Source organism: Strix aluco, chromosome 2, assembly GCF_031877795.1.
Source record: "Strix aluco isolate bStrAlu1 chromosome 2, bStrAlu1.hap1, whole genome shotgun sequence".
Taxonomy (NCBI): domain Eukaryota; kingdom Metazoa; phylum Chordata; class Aves; order Strigiformes; family Strigidae; genus Strix; species Strix aluco.
In genome coordinates, this window is record NC_133932.1 from 123,690,849 (window position 1) to 123,707,482 (window position 16,634).

The following is a 16,634-nucleotide window of genomic DNA, read 5'->3' on the forward strand; positions in this document are numbered from 1 at the left end:
AAAATCAGAATGAGATTAGTTAACTGCTGGCACAGGTTGCCCAGAGAGGATGTGCAGTCTCCCTCTTTGGAGTTTTCTGGACAAAACTGGACAAAGCTCTGAACAACCTGCTCTGAAGTCAGTTTACTCAGCTTTGAGCAGGAGGCTGGACTAGACACCTCCCGAGATCTTTTCTAACCCCAATTATTCTGTTGATTCTGTGGTTCTGCCTAAGAAAATCAGCCTGAACATTCTGCTGTGAATGTTTATGGGTGGCATATACACAGACCGGTGAACTATGGAGCTGAGGCACAAAATTAACATATCTTAAAAGATAAGAATTTTATTTCAGACTGAGAGAGGTGGACACATTTTGGCATTGACATTTGTAATTCTTATAATCTCCCTTAATGAGAGACAGAGTGCCACACAACTGCTGTATTCACCCAGAATATTTACAACTATGAAATCAGTTATACTTTCAAATTCAACTGGAATCTTTGAATTTGGCACTCTTCTATTCTGTATGATCAATAAACTACTTACAAATTATTCAACTGAAGAAAGATTAAGACAAAATCAAAACTCTCTAGTACTCCTAAGTAACAAAGAAGAATAATCTGAAACTGTTCTGAGATGTAGTTCTCTTCTGAGGCTTTGTTCAAACCCTATCTCTATCTATTTCTCTTAAAATGTGTGTCTCTAGCTGCCTAGGGATTTTTCTCAGATTCCCAGTCCTTCTTTATCTCCCATCATTCTGATCAAGCTACTGTCAATGATTCCAAACTTTGTGAGACCACTGCAATTTTCAAGTGACCCAAATAAGATACAAAACACTTTTCCTGGGCTCCCACAGTACCATCCCAGTCAAAAATATGATGACATTTCTCTAAATGCAATAACAGTTCGTGGTAGAGTGTGCATGACAAAGAAACACTTAGAGCAAGGGTATTTCAAATTAAGCAGCTTCCCATGGCTTCCCTGTCTTGCTGAAACAAATTCTATGAATCTTAAAGGAGAGAAGTTATGAAGAATAAAGGGGGAAATGCTGCTTGGGAGCAGTTGTTTGAAGAGACTGAGAAGCAGCCTACAATGGAAGAGCAGTGGAAGCCTGCCAGAGGGCAGGCAGCAATGGCTTAAATGTAAGATGAAGAGTAAGGCAGCTCAGATGGAGTAAGACAGCAGGAAATGGGTTTATTTGAAAAAACCAAACCAGCTCCCCATTACAAAGAATATCACCCTGGAACAGTGATGACTGGACACACGGATGTGTACCAGGGAGAAGAGAATAGGTATATTATTATATTAAAATAGTTCTTGTTACTGGTAGTCCTGGAAATTTAACCTTTTTATCCTCTTCTTACCTGCTTCGTTGGTTCTGATCACTCGTGATGGTGCACTTGGGTCTCCGGTCCCAATTTTATTGGTTGCTACAACTCTGAACTCATACTCCACCCAAGGGTTCAGTTCGACAGCCATAGCAGACTCCATGTCACCACTTATCACATCCGGAACTGCAGACAGTAAAGAAATGTGTAGGTCACTCAGAAATCTGAAGCCCACATGCAGTGTCTCAATGGCAAGTGGACTTTATGATACAATATGGCCATTAGAAATGATAGACAACAAAGATATAATATGTCAGAAATCACAGCTAGGTTTTTGGCACTGTGGTATTCCTGAAAAGACACAGATTGAAGGATATAGGGGAGAGCTTTCTGCTTATTCACAGATGCATCATGGCAGGTGTCTTTGTGTTGTCCTTTCAGAGCTGTTGCTAAGTAACGTGAAAGGAATGAAAAAAGGAAAAAAAAAATCAGTGCTTTTAATTTAGCATTGTTCTTTTAAGAGTATCTGTTCCTGCAGTTGCCGGTGGTTATTATTGTGATGATCAGGAGTTTTGAACAGTCTGCTTGTGCTGTTTGAAAGTTTTTCTCACCTGTTTTTACGGTCTGCCAGCCAAGAGAAAATGGGCTGCGTGCTTGCAGGTTGTAGAGGGAGATAGGGCTGTGATTGTCTGCCCCAGGACTCCAGGAGAGTGTTGCTGTGGTGTCTGTAATTTCCTCCACTATTACAACCCCTGGGGGACCAGGAGGACCTAGAAATAAAGTGGAATAATCAAACAGACCACACCATCATCACGGATGAGCAGCAATAATACAGGAGATGGATTCTGTAGGGACACAGTGGAGTTCAACATCCATGAAATACAAGGGTTAAAACGCACACTACTACATCAAGGAGATACCTCATTTCCATGATTTCTGCTGGCAAATTGTGATTGTTTCTACTCTTTAAATGCTTTGTGGGTGAGTATCAATTAACTTGATAGAGTGACAGCGGAAGAACTAGAAATAGAAACAGATTAAGAAAAACCCAACATCGATTATAATTGTTTTGAACCTAAAATTAAAGGAAGAAAAGAGCAGCTTTAAGAAGCATCCAGGCTAGACTGAACAGTCACAATCACATATTCTCTTTGTGTGAGACCTGTCAGCAGGAAAGATAAATAGAGATCAAAATGTAGCACAGGTGGATGTATTTCCTGAAGAACAGTAATATTACTAATAACTGGATCAAGAATGCAGCATTCATCCTTTTTCTCAACTTCACTCATTCAGGGAAACCTCCTGGTTTACTATCCTGCTGGAAGTCCATTAACTGTTTGATTGAAAGCTATTAAAAAAAAAGCAAACACAAAACACAAATATTTTAAAGGCTGACAATTGCTATGGTTCCATTTAAAACAAAAAACCCACAACAGTTTCTCACTTGACAAGTGAAAGGATTATTTATTCCACTTAACTGTACCAAATGAGAGCATGCTGATCACCATTTGTATAGACCATATGACTGATCCAATAAGTGAGGTTTCTGGTAACAAACATGACTTTGCAAAGAGAAATGTGGCTATGACGTCCCACCCCCACCCCCAAATTCCTTCTTTAGTTCTTCCTGATATTGATATTACTGGTGTTTAGAAACATTGTCCATTTGCACTTGCCAAACTATATCAGAGACAAGGTTCTCCTGGTTCAGGATCCTCTTCCACAGTTGTAAGCAGATGTTTAGGGGAAAATGTGCATCTCTGTCATGGGTCAATGCAGAATAAACATCTCTCTTGTGGTTTCTTATACTTAAAAACTTATATAAGTCCTGAAGGACAGGACTTAATGCTTCTGTAAAATAATAATATTATTAATAGCTATAATTATTTATGACAAATCTGGATTTTTTTGGCATCCAAGACCCTTCTGATTCTTTTCCATCCACCTGTTGTTGAAGGCTGAAGTTTCACTTCTACTCCTACACAGATGGAGGACCGTGAAATCAGAAATGTACTACTGGACACTTTCTTACAAAATGAAACTACAGGAAGGGAAACAACTTTATTATTAGAAAGCAATTGCTGCTACACTTTTGCGGGAGCCCAATGTTGTTTGCATGTATCATGAGCTGTAGTGGAACAGGTCCTTTGAATATCCCCATCCTCATGAGCTGTGGTGAGTGGTGTGGTCCCACTTGCTGAGCTGTCAGACCCCAGTACCTGTGGATCAGGGTGACAAACACTCAGGTCTGGTGTCTCCACTTGAAGTGGCAGTTGTAGCCAGGATTTCTGCATTACTGAGCTCAGCATTATTATATTTTAGTGATATTTCATGCAATCAAATCTTTTTCTGGGTAGAATCCTTAGTCCATGAGTAGAAACAAATTTATCTTGATATCAAAGGCTAAAAAAATCCATTAACTGAAATATTTTTAGTTGCTGTGATTTTTTTGTCATTTGCAGCTGCAAACAGCTTTATATTTCCTCTGATATGCCTTCAACAAAAGCACTTTTACATGAACTATGACAACAATATGATCAGAGTTTTGTAATAGTTGGGCTCAATAGCTCTGGAGTGAAAGACACATTGAATCCATTAAATGAGAAAGCAATTTACTTTATTCACTTGCCTCGCTTGGCAATGATCTACAAGCAACTAACTGACATTAAAATGTTGGAAATATATAGCATTTAGAAATAATAGCAACAAAAAAAGACAAATGAATGTTTGAAATTCAAGGGATTAAATTCATTCCATTCCTGGAAGGAATGTTTAGTATTATGGATGTATGATAGAAGAAGATTGTCTCCACAACACACTGCAGCCCTCTTCACAGGAGCCCAGGATACAGCTCTGGGCTATAGGAAGAACAAGGCTTTCCACTTCCATGGGTAGTGAGCAGCTTCAGTGCTGGGAGTCTCTCCTCTTCTCTTGCTCTGCCTGCTCAGCAGGCTTCGCTTCGCTGCTGCCAGTGCCTTTTGTTGAGTCACAAACAGCGCTGGTATAAGATGGTACCACCCCTCGGATACCTTGCAACTCTTGGCCTTCTGGAGCCCCATCTTCATTTGCAGTTGAAAGGTCTTGCTTTTCTTCCTGAGAGAAAACATGACAGAAAGATGTGTCCTCTGCACTCCTGCCTTCCTGCCAAGTGTTTGCTGTTCTTTGATGGGAAGCACCAGGTCAGGCCTTCATCTCAAAATCGCAAGTCCTGAGGCTAATTTAATAAAATAGGGTGATCTTCAATCTCCATCATCTATTGTTTCAGGCTATCTGTTGATGTAGGAAAATGGTAGTGAAATTTTTATTTGTTGCCATGAGGGAAAGTTTAAAGGAAAGCTGGGATCTTGATACAATCATATGCTTTTACTGGGTTGGAGCCCTAGGCCCAGAATTATATCATGGTCCCAAGCACAAACAAAATTAAAGGAAAATATTTTAGTACTTTTCCTCTATGACAATATTTCTCCCATGCAAACTGAATGTTGTTAAAGAGTTTCTAGCCACTGTATTATAGCAAAAGAACAAGCATCTTGTTTATATTAAAGGATGTAAAATATATTTATGCAGATGTCTCTGGCTAAATTCTCAATGTATTTTGTTATTGGAGTTCTCTCATGTTTTTTAAACCTTTTAAATGCATTCCTAGGCATGACAATGTGTCATTATGCTTTCTGAGATGTGTGCTCTTACACAGTCTGCAGGATGACTGCTAAAAAGCATTTCCATTTCCAACAGCAGGCATTCTTGAAAGCGGATTAATAAAGGACAAAAGCCTCAGTGATGACAAATGTATGACAGTTAGCCAGGACCTGAATGCTATGCAGATGTCACTCATTTTTGTAGAAATCTCATTAAATTTTATGCTTGGATGTAATCATTCACGGTGTCAGCCGGATGGCTAATGCAGAGAAGCTTTTCTCCCAAGGGCTGTGTTATTGTTCAGGATCTCTAAAACAATTTTTTAGCCAATTGAGGAAAAAAAATGCATGGTCTGCTCAAATGCTTCTCTGGAAACTACACAGAAAATGACTGGTCATAAATGCACTACAGTGCAATCGACCTTCATAGAGAAGACATTTGGGGCTGCGATAGGCTCTTATGCGGCTCTAGGAGCCCTGGAAACCCAGTGTCAAGGATATTAGTCACTTATCTTCTTTCAGAGCAATTCCATAGATTGATACTTCATTTCAGGACATGCGTGACTGCATTTTGGCAAACTTGTTTTATGTGTCTTTTTATTGTTGGAATGATCATCCTGAGAGGTCCTTTAGATTACTTGCCATGGTACAATGTTAATGTGAGAGTTCTTGAAAGACTATTACCAATAATAGCCATAGTTATTCAGTGAAGCAGTGTCCTTTCCTGTGCATTCAAGAATGTGCGCTGATTTACTCCATGGCTACCTGACCAGGATTATTCTTACTGTTATCAAACAACTAAGAAGCCTGATATGTAGTAGTTCATGAACACAGATTTCTTGACATGAAGATTTTACTTTCTGAATGACAGCGTGTACTGGCTTGTCATCAGGAAGATTAGAGATCAAGAAAAAGAGGAAAAGGAAGAGGCAGTAACTACAAAATAATGGAAAAGGTGCTTGATGAAACGGGAGCTTGTCTGTTGTAGCATAAATCCCTTTTGCTGTGCCCACCTATGGTAGATGTGTTTGCACATGGTTGGCAACAAGAGGATGGAGAGAAAGTTTGATGTATAGTAAATGTGATAGGCACTATGGCTTTAGTGGATACGCCTGTATCCCCAGTGCTTCCATGTGTGGTGTATCCAAGTGGTTTCTGTAAGGTAGATACATAAGGGCCCTGGGTAGATGGAGAGGTTCTTCCCCAACCAGCAGCAGGATAGACAGGGAGATTAGACTCAGGGTTGGAAGGTAAGAAACAGAAGATATTGATGTTCCATCCTGAATAGTCTTGACACATTCCAGGGAGGAGGGTCAGGAGAAATCCCTGGTGTCCTGCCTGAGAAGGCCTTTGGTGGTATGTATGTAATGTTATGCTCCTTTGTCGTGATGACTTCTTTGCCTTGTACAAACCTAAAAATAGGAAATTTGGTCAAGGTAACCTTGAGAGCTGCTGAGTGTTGTGAGCTCAGATGCCAGACAGAAGTCAGAACCTCTGAGCTGGATCTTTGTGGAGTGGCAGTTGTGATGACACAAAATGTATGGACAGTGCAGGGAACAAGAACTGAAATTTTACCTTAGGAGGAAAAGCACAAGTAGCCCATGAACTGCATTGTGAATGACATAACTAGCAGGTCCCAAATAGAGTAAGAGACTGAGTTTTAGACATGCCTCTTTCATTGGCACGTCCTGCTGACTACCTTTAGTACTGTAGGGCATCACTTGCCAGCTCTCCCAACCCTGGTCTGTGCTGCCTTCTTCACTCTCTGCAGTCACAGTGTGGGCACCAGCACTCCCAGAACTGCATGGGTCTCTTTCCGACACTGAGTTTGTGAACATCACCACATCTGATTTGTGTTTTCATACTTGTTTCTAGGCATATTTTTTGACTGAAGTTATAGACATAAGTTGATGTTCATAAAAAAGTTTATTGGACAGAAAAAAGGATCTTTTCTAAACTCTTAAAAAAAAAGCTTTTTATATGACTTTCTTCCCTTTTCACACCATTGCAGATATTGTAACAAAGGTCCTGTTACAAGATCAGATTGCTGGAAATGTTTTGGCCTGGAGCCGGGTTGATACAGTAATATATTATTTTCTAATCTTGTAAATGTTTCAGCTACACTGATATACTGAGAAGGGCCAAAGAATAGATCTGAACTCTAGCACCGATCCTATGAACTATTATGTTGTCAGCCAGTCCCTATCATAATTTCAACCCTGTGCAATTATGACTTGCCCAGGAAATGCCTTGGCACAATTAATGGATTATTGTGGTCTGTGGCAGATCCCAACAGGAAGTTTGTTGTAACCGTCCTGTTTTGAGAGGGGCGGGGAACCAGGAACATAGCTGTGTGGATAGGAACTCTGCTGTACCCTTTGCCCTCTGGGAGCAGTTTACAATTATGGACATATTCTGTGAGTCCAATTAATGGGGTCTTGTGCTTAGGGCATCTTCCTGGCCTTTGCTACGGCTCAAATGTAATTTCAAGGACCAGCAAGAATCTGCTGACCTTGTTTATGTTCCATTTAATAATGTTGTGTTTGATGGCCTTTAAACCCAAGTGCTTGTCTTTAAGTTTTATTGGCAATATCACAACTAAAAGGAGCAGTGTGGTCAACCTAACCAGCAGTTCCTGCATTATATTTGCTCCAGGTCAGTGGAGTTCAGAGGAAACATTACTTCTCCAAAAATATATCATTAGAGTGGATTTCTTGCTTAGATTGGTAGTTTTGCCAGTCTACAAGATGAATGGCTTTAACCTCCTTTTTATTTTTAGACCACAAATTGTGTAGTCTTAAACCACAGTTTGTAGTCAGAAAGGCTTTCATCCCTTCACATTACAGGATTGCTCTCTGCTCCATTTCAAGATCTTACAGCTTCCAGGTAGCTGTTTGATCTTAAAGCTCATTTTACTTACAGTAGGCATGCACAGTGCATTTGGTTAGCTTTCAGTGCACAGTCTTACAATATGTGTTATACATCGTAGAAGAAAGCTGGTTTTCATCTTATTTTAAGGAATCTTCCTGCTGTGAATGTTGTACTAATATTTGTATGGTTCAAAGGATTTTAATTAGCTTTGTATATACTAATAAGTTTCCAAGGGTGTACAACATTGATGCAGAGAATTAAAAAGACTGGACATTATTTTTTCCCTCCTCTAGAAAAGCACAATGTCTATTGACTTCCATAACAACAAAAACCACATTTTGAGCAGTAAGAGTGAAAAGGACAAACAAATCAAATGACAGTGAACAAACTATTACTAAAATAGCCAGAGAATATCTGGCATCTAAATCCACTAAAATCCTTAAGTATAGACAAATGAGATAGTACTGGAAACAAAGTTAACTGTATTAATGCTTAGAAAGCACAGGTCTATTTGTAACAGAACTGAGACCAATAAATTACTTATCTCTGAGTTTCTCCTAAACCATATTTTATAATATATATGTAATATATAAAATATTTTTACAGAAATATATAAAATATTAAAAGTACTAGATATGCTGAAACAATCTTTTACGTGATCTTTGATGAATACAAGGTAACACACAGAAATAATTTCTTGGCATTTTATTTATTTGACCACTTTTTGTTACATAAGATGGCACTTTCTGTTAGCTAGCACCTCAAACTTAAAAATTGAACAAACTTGCCTGGCTACTGCATTACTATAGTTCCCTTGCAAAGAGCTAATGGTCCTTTTCCTTGCTATGTTCTCCCAGACTTAGTTGCCTTGTAGCGTCAATCTTTGCTACAGGTTACAGTTTACACTATTTATGTTGCAGAAAGTTGAACACTGAAAAAATTATTTTGGGACTGGTATGCTTTTCTCCTTTGCAAAACCAGAGATCAGGGCTGCACTGTATCTAGAACAAATAAATGGAGCAATCTGAAAGAAAGTTTGGCAATTTGGAGATGAGCTGGCTGCTCCACAGACTGTTGTAAGGCAATGTGTAATGCAGCATCCAGCATCTGTCTGAGCAGTTTGCAATCAACACTACTTACTCTCTTAGGTATAACGTATTGTAAACCATCTTTGAAAAATAATTTATAAGTAGGACTTATGTGATGGGATTTATCTGACAACTTAATGTTACAGAACCCAGTAATTTATTATGATAAAAACTTTGATTTTTTAAATAAATATTAAAATATTGGAGACTTGATACCATTATTTAGGTACTGAAGCTTTCATAGATGTAAAAAAATCCTTTAACTTCACAACCTTGTATTCCTAACTCAATCATGATGATCCTAAAAAGAAATGTGATGCAAGAAAGGGATAACTGTGAAAAATAACCTGGATAGGTGTTTGTGGTGCCACTATCATTACTAACAATATAGAAGTTCATATAGGAAAAATCACTCAATTGTAAATGTTTGAAACATTGTCCCATCGACATCAGATAATAGTATCATGGTAAATTTTGCAGTGATCCTCTAATCTGCAAGAAACTCCTGCTGCTGCCACACCAGGAGTACTACTCACCTCAGTGCAGGTGAAAGGGATCTCTACTCTTAACAGACTATAGAGACCTTCGTGCTGATTTTTGTGAAAGCATGTTAAACTCCTGTGCAACATTCCAAACTCCCACTCTTTTTCTTTGCTGAAATGTTCAGATGCTTTTTCAAGACAACCCTCCAAACTTGCAGAAGAGCAAGTAATATGCAATAACTGGTTTTGGTAGGAGATTTTTTACTCAAGCTCTTCTTTATTGCAGCCTATGACAAAGCAACACTTTGAATGAGTTCATTAGAAACTGTTTCAAGAGCAAAGGGATATTTCTTGACAAAAGTGAATGTAAGAAGTAGCCTTCTGCTCTTAGCTATGAGTTTTGGTGGTCTTCAAAACCTGTCTATGAGTGACATACGTACTGATGAATTAAGTAACCACAAAATGAAAAGCACGGTTGACCTTTTTTAATGTGCTTGATTGGACCAACACAAAGTAATAAATATTAGCCCCTTCACTGTGTCAACCTTTTTTATGACAGAAGTATTTTGTGTTTTAAATGTCTCTACAGAGAAACATGGTGGAAGCACAGGATCAAGAAGGTATGCTTTGTAATGCAAATATGAATGCACAGATTGCTTCAAATTTCTACAGCATAAGGGGGAAATAAGAATATAATAAGCCCTTTTTTGAAGACAGGCTTTAAAAACCAAATTAACTTACCAAGCAGGCATTGTCTTGAGAAAACCTGACACATTGCTGGCTACAAGATCACCTGAGACATCTGTGAGATGCAAGTCTGGCTGGTACTTGGGTGTTTGGTAACCATGTTTGTGACCATATCATTAGTGTCAGAACATGACATGCATATTTACCCTGTATTAGAGCCTTCTGCTGTGGTAATCACTTCTTTGTGAAAAATCAGTATAGAGACAGCTCAACTACTGGTGTGCCAATGATAGATGGAAAACCAGCCAAGCTGAAACATTCTGCTATTCTGCTTCTCTGCTACTTAATATTCACTGAAAGTTGAAGATCTAAGTGGATAAATAAAGGCTGGTGGCCAGAAAAAGCACGTGACATAGGAAAATTATTCTTGGACTGATGTCAAGAATGGGATTGACAATCACAAAAATTATAAATCACTTCTGCTTCTTAAATGGCTGATGACTTCATGTGCTTGGAAAAACATTTGTTGACTGAGTAGTGAATATCTATATTCTCCTGTAAACATCCTTGTTTGCATGGCAAACAGCTATTCTTCACATATTATCCTTGGGTGAGCAAACAACAGAAGGCATAAATGAAGTGAAATCAGGCAATGACTTGGGTGTCAGAAATGTAAGTCCATAGCTATGATTTTTGTCGTATTCATTCACTCGGCTAAAAGTATTTCTCTGACCATCAGGCATACATAATTTCTGTTATGGGATTCCTCTGAAGTAGCACATTTGTGCAGGCTTTGTGCCAGAATAGTCATCCCCTTATGTGAAAAGCTGTTTTCTCTTCTGGATATCCTTGAACTGTATCACCCTGCCCTATATGCCTTCTTCTGCTGCTATGGGCTCTGCTGACTTTCTTCCAGAAAATCTTGCAGCAGCATTTAAGGCTTTACCACTATCTGTCTCATTGCCCTGCTGCAGGGTACATCCAGTGCAGAGGGCACATGCCTGTTATTTAGCTTTTCCCTTTCCCAATACACACCTCAGTGTATTGGCTTAAGCTGTTGACAGTGGTTCCCCTGAGGACTATGTTAATTTTTTGGGCAGTAGTCATCTCAATGAAAGAAGTAAATATTTGGGTTGCTGGAGATAACTTAAATTGTGCCCTATGGCTCTCATTCATTTGCCTCCTGACTTCTGTGCTCCTGACTACTCTGACTCAGACAGAGGGTTGAACATATCTTGATCCTACCTAAATCTACTGCCTGCAGATATAGCATGCTCTTGAGAAGAGACAAGTGTGATTTTAAGGCTGGGTATGAGACAGCTAAAAAAGAGTTATTCTACCTCATAGATGAGCATTGCAGTTACTGAGCTAAATTGTAAGTGGTTGGCATTGCCTTTTCTGCCTTAAATCAATCTTGGCCATCGAGCTGAATCCTCTCATCCTCCACATATTCAGAGAGTAAAGGACTTCCACAGACTCAAGGTGTCTATCTAGAGGGGATGGTGGATCTTAGATGGATGACTAAAAGATCATGACTTATTGTTTTAGGTACCTAATAATAAGAGCAACTTGTGATGATGAATTGCAGAGAATTTTGTAGAACCGTATTTTGGAGAGGAAATGCTTTTGCAAGTTAGGTAGTAGCCTTCCTGAATATAAACCCATGATGGTAGGTATGTCAGGAGAGCAGACCTCTGAAGGTCCCTGTTGACTAGCATAAGACACTGAAATACTTCTCATTCACAACCCATTCCAAGATTAAAATGCAAGACACTTAAACTGGAAAGCTAATGTACTGCCTGAGAGGTCCAGCTGCTAGCAGAACATTTCTTCCTAATGAAATCCGTGTTATTGGTAGCAATATAAAAATGAAACAGAAAGAGAAAAGAAAATAACTCAGGTTGGAAAAACAACATTTATGAAGCAGAGAAATTACCAGGAACCACTAAAAAGTTTTTTCTTAGTTTAATATACATAATGTAATCATTTTTTTCAAAACACTTAGAAGAGTATTTAGGTTTTGAGTAGTATGAATCTCAGTTTTGTCTAAACATGATCTAGAATATCTTTTCATATAGTTTTGAAGTGTTCCTGAAAGAGATTCACTAGATAAAAATAATTATGGAAATAACATTAGACACGTATTTCACTGCAAGTTACATAAAATCAAGAACTGTAAAGTAGTGAATTTGAAAATGTTTTGAACATGGTTTAAAAAACTCTGTAATCCATTGTAGAAAGTTGCAGAATAGAAACTTGCTGCTATTTTAATTTCTTTTGTTGTTCACACACACACACACGTACATGTATAGTAAATTCAGAAATCTTCTTGCACCATTAATTACCTTCTTGTAAATAATTAGACTCAAAAGAATTGAGATTTACTTGGCAATATTCATTCTCTCTTCTTCAGATTGTTTTTCACTGGTGATGTTTTGGAATTTAACTTCTATTGTGTAATGCAGAGCAAAGAAGAACAGGGCAAAAACAGTGACACGGTTAGTTCCCTGGCATATATTCAAGGGATCTTCCAATAGAGCAAATAGCGAGAACGGTTTCAAAAAAGATAAATATGGTTTAAGGATACTCCATGCTTTTGCCACAGTAAATGATACTGAGACACTGCAATTGCTTGAAAATGCAGTGGTGAATGTCTGTCTGTTTAAGATCAACATGTTAGTTAGAAGCAATAGGAGTCTGCAAAGAGTTTGTTGCTTTCCTCCATCTGAAGAAGCTGCAGCAAGGTATAGTTTTCTCCCAAGCCACTTGTAATAAAGCTCTAGAAAACTGTCCTTTGACTTAAAAATAAAACACCAGTTGAATAGATAATTCAGTATAAATTTAGTCAGTTTGCTAATAGCAATAATTCTGATATTCATGAATATCTAAAGGAGGGAGAATTAGGTTATTTTAATTTATTCTGTATGTCCAATTTATTTCCTGTAGAAATAAATGTAAGTAGAACAATTTTTTGACTAAAAATTACAATTATATATTAAAAATACCAGATGAACCTTACAATATAAGTAATGATTGAAATGGTGTTGTATGCTGGTATGATATTATCAGCATTCAAGACTGGCATTTTCTGCAGAGGCAAAAGGAGAGAGAGTAAGGTCAGAACAAGGATGTGCTGGAACTTTGCTTGTATCAGTACTTCTAAGAGTTCATAACAAAGCTTCTGCTATCTCAGTTTGGCCATAGGCTGTAACATTTAAAACACAAAGATGTTTTGTAATATGCATAAAATGAAATTATTTTACCTAAAAACTATACTGGAAATAAAGAATAATATAGCTTTGGATTTCAGACTTTACTGCATAGTGGCAATGGGTTTTCTTCATAGATGATGACTTCCTCTGTCAGGTGAAATTATTCAGAGTTTACTAAAATATTTATTGAAACATCTTTTGCTGCTGGTCTCTTCTCCTAAACAATGTCCAGCATCTCCAAAAGCTAAACCTAAAGTTTGAAAGGTGCTGCAATTTGGAATCATCAGACAGTGTCAAATTGCAGACCACTGAGTGCACTCTATAAACAGAGATAAGGGGAGAAAAAAGAATTAGAGATATTCAAATGAAAATGAAATGCCTGTAACAGTATAAGGAGAGAGAGATTCGATTCTCCTAAACATTTTGGATTTTTGAAATGTTGAAGTCTACAAAGAGTAATCATTACCAGCTTTGAATTGAATATGCTTTAAACATTTTCTGCATACAAAACAAAACCATCCTACATTTTGTTGTGAAAGCAATACCGACACTGTAGGATCTTATTGCCCTTATTTGTACAAGTTTTACAGATACCTTAAGGAAATTAACTACTTCAGCAAACCAACCATATCCTATAATTTCATGAAAACTGAATTTTACATCAGAACAAAAGCAGTCACACAGTATAAAGCATTTTGTGAAAGCTATGCAAACATTTCTTACTGTATCCTATAATTATCCAATCATAGAAACAAGCAAAGGAAAACATTGTAAGCACAGTATATTTGAATTTAAATTCCATTATAAAGCAGTCATAGTTTTCATTTCATCATCAAGGTGGCATGGTAACGAGACACTCACATACATACATTCTAATACTGCTTACAACGCCCTTTTTTTTCCGTCTCAAACCTCTTCCTTAGAGAAACATTTATTTTCAACATCAAATTCAATAAAAACATTTATATAACTGGTATTCTTAAAAAAAATTTTGTACGCAGTCTGCAGTGTCCTAGATAATAGTAAACTAAGAGATTTTTGTCACTAATAAGTTCAATGACATTAAAGTTGAGATTGCCTTGCCTATCCATAGACCCTCCAGCTCCTGTCTGAGAGAGGTAAGGTCACACAAACACGTAAGGTCTTTGCATAACCCACAAGGATGAATCAGATTTCATAAGGCAGCTAAAGTGGCATTATATGTCTGTGTTGAGGCAACTGAATACCACCATCCCAATAGAGCCATAGCTCACAGAAATCTGATGGTCCTCAAAGTGACTTTATGGAAATATTTAACAGTTATTTTCATCAAAATGTGAAGAGCCCTGCAGTCAGCGAGACACATACTTTATCATTCTAAGCATATATTTGTCCTAAAAGTGATGGATATGAACATATCAAATCTAAAGATGTGGTGGAATGTGGTAGAATAAGTATTTTTGAATGATTATAATCTCTAAATAGTTTTGATTTTTTTTCTTTGGAGTTTTTCAAATGTTAATAAAATATCTACCTTGATTTATTCTTTCAAAAAGCTTATAATCCATAGTAAGGCTACCCAGCGGTGCAGAGATCCATCGATCCTGACATTGCAGGACCCACTAGGTGTAATGCCAGTAAGTGGACTGTAAGTCCTCAAGTCCCATCAGGCACTGAACACACATGTGCATGCACACACACACACACACATAGTGCAGAAATGCAGAAATACTCTGCTGAACGGAACGCACACGTGGTGCTAATGCCCTGCTTTATTGTAACCTAGTTGGTGTCCTAGATATGATCTGGGATCCTGCAGGTCAATGACTCTGTTCCTGTGCATAATCAGGAAGGTTGAATGACAGGTAAAGCAACTCACAGATTACAGGACTGGGTCTAAAGATTTGGTGGTGACAATTCCATGTGTGAAAAAACCCAAATCCCTATCATATTAGGAGGCTTTTGGTTCATTGTTCATACCTATCATTTTACAAAACTCTACATGGTCCCTCCTCTTAGGAAGTGAATGAATATTGCTAAACCATTAAACCTGAAGAATGGTTTGACCATAAGACGAAATGTAAAGCATCACATAAAAAAGCACAGAACTCATCATACCTACCTTGCACAGGCCTGTGAATGCTAATTGTCTACGTTTTTACTAACCTAGTATACCTTTTGTGCTATTATCTCTCTTAAGACTGCATGTCCATTAACCAGCTGTCTTTTGTTTCTCATTGCCATGTCTGCAGGTCAGTTTATGGTGAAACTGTTTTCAAAGATGGTAGGTTAATCACAATCATTTTCAACAGATAAAATCTGAAGAATAATGCATAGCATACATATCCCTGAATCCCACATATTTAAATTCCCTGGTACAATAGTTTCTGGTGACTGTGTTTTCAGGTGGCACTGTGAGCATACTCACCCCTAACAAGCAGCTCCGTCTCATCTGACACGGTGTCCGCCGCAGTCTGGACCCTGCAGCCGTATCTCCCAGCGTGCATCAGGAGGATGTTCCTGATCATTAAATCTGCAGAGGATGCTTGCTGAAACAGGGATGAAGTGTTAGTTTAAAATTTAGTAAATCTGTGTTCAAGGTATTTCATGATGGTGTTTTGTAGAGTGTGAGAAATTCATGATTGCAGCTTTCATCTTACAAGGTGTATGTGCCCTAATACCCTCTTCCGAGGATTGTCAGAACATTGCATTTATACAATTATTAATAGGGATTAAAGAAGAGGATTTCAGGTTTTTAATAACTTTAACTTCGCTTAAAGCACACTGTGCATATTTTCATGCTCAAAGAAAATTATTCCAAACTAGCACAAAGAAATTAATTAAGGAGATTAACAGAAATATTTTGGTTATAATCCTTGGTATTAAAAAAGTCCTCTTAGAAATGAAGGGCTCTTTCTTCCTCTTCCCTAAAATGCAGTAACATTTGGAGGATGTCTTGCTACTGTAATGAAATTAAGATAACTTGAAATATAATGTTGACTGATTTTTATTAACATAGAGGAAATGAATACTAAATATGATTGAGGAAATATGAACAGATTCTCATTTTTTCTGTTGAGATGTGTATATATTTAAATCTGAAACATGCAATCCCTGAATGAGTGTACCCAGAGAACCAGTTCAAATTTTTATTTTTTAGTATTCTAATTAACCGTAGTTACAGTGTTCCAAACTTATGAACAAAAAAAGAGAAATTTGGAAAGTAGAACAGCCTTTTGGAGGATAAATGGCTTTTGCTAAGAAACTTTGTATTATTTCATAAATTCAAGTAATAATACTAGATTTTGCATGTACAAAATCATTGTTATATCCAAACTTACTGGAGTCAATAAATGTTGCTCCATCAGAT

At 37.6% G+C, this 16,634-nt stretch overlaps 1 protein-coding gene across 5 annotated transcripts in view; it reads right to left on the minus strand.

The window, feature by feature from the left end:
- Positions 1-16,634, minus strand: part of CNTN5 (contactin 5) — a 671,848-nt gene that overhangs the window by 43,652 nt on the left and 611,562 nt on the right. For 4 of the 5 annotated variants that reach the window (XR_012622124.1, XM_074816205.1, XM_074816204.1 and 1 more), the window contains 3 exons: positions 15,693-15,813; positions 1,919-2,077; positions 1,344-1,493 (listed from right to left, as the gene is read on the minus strand). Coding sequence is in view for 4 of the 5 variants with exons in the window: in XM_074816205.1 (XP_074672306.1) it covers positions 1,344-1,493; positions 1,919-2,077; positions 15,693-15,813 (430 nt within the window). In the remaining variant the exon portion in view is untranslated. The remainder of the gene's footprint in view (positions 1-1,343; positions 1,494-1,918; positions 2,078-15,692; positions 15,814-16,634) is intronic. The other variant, XM_074816207.1, reaches the window with a different exon arrangement.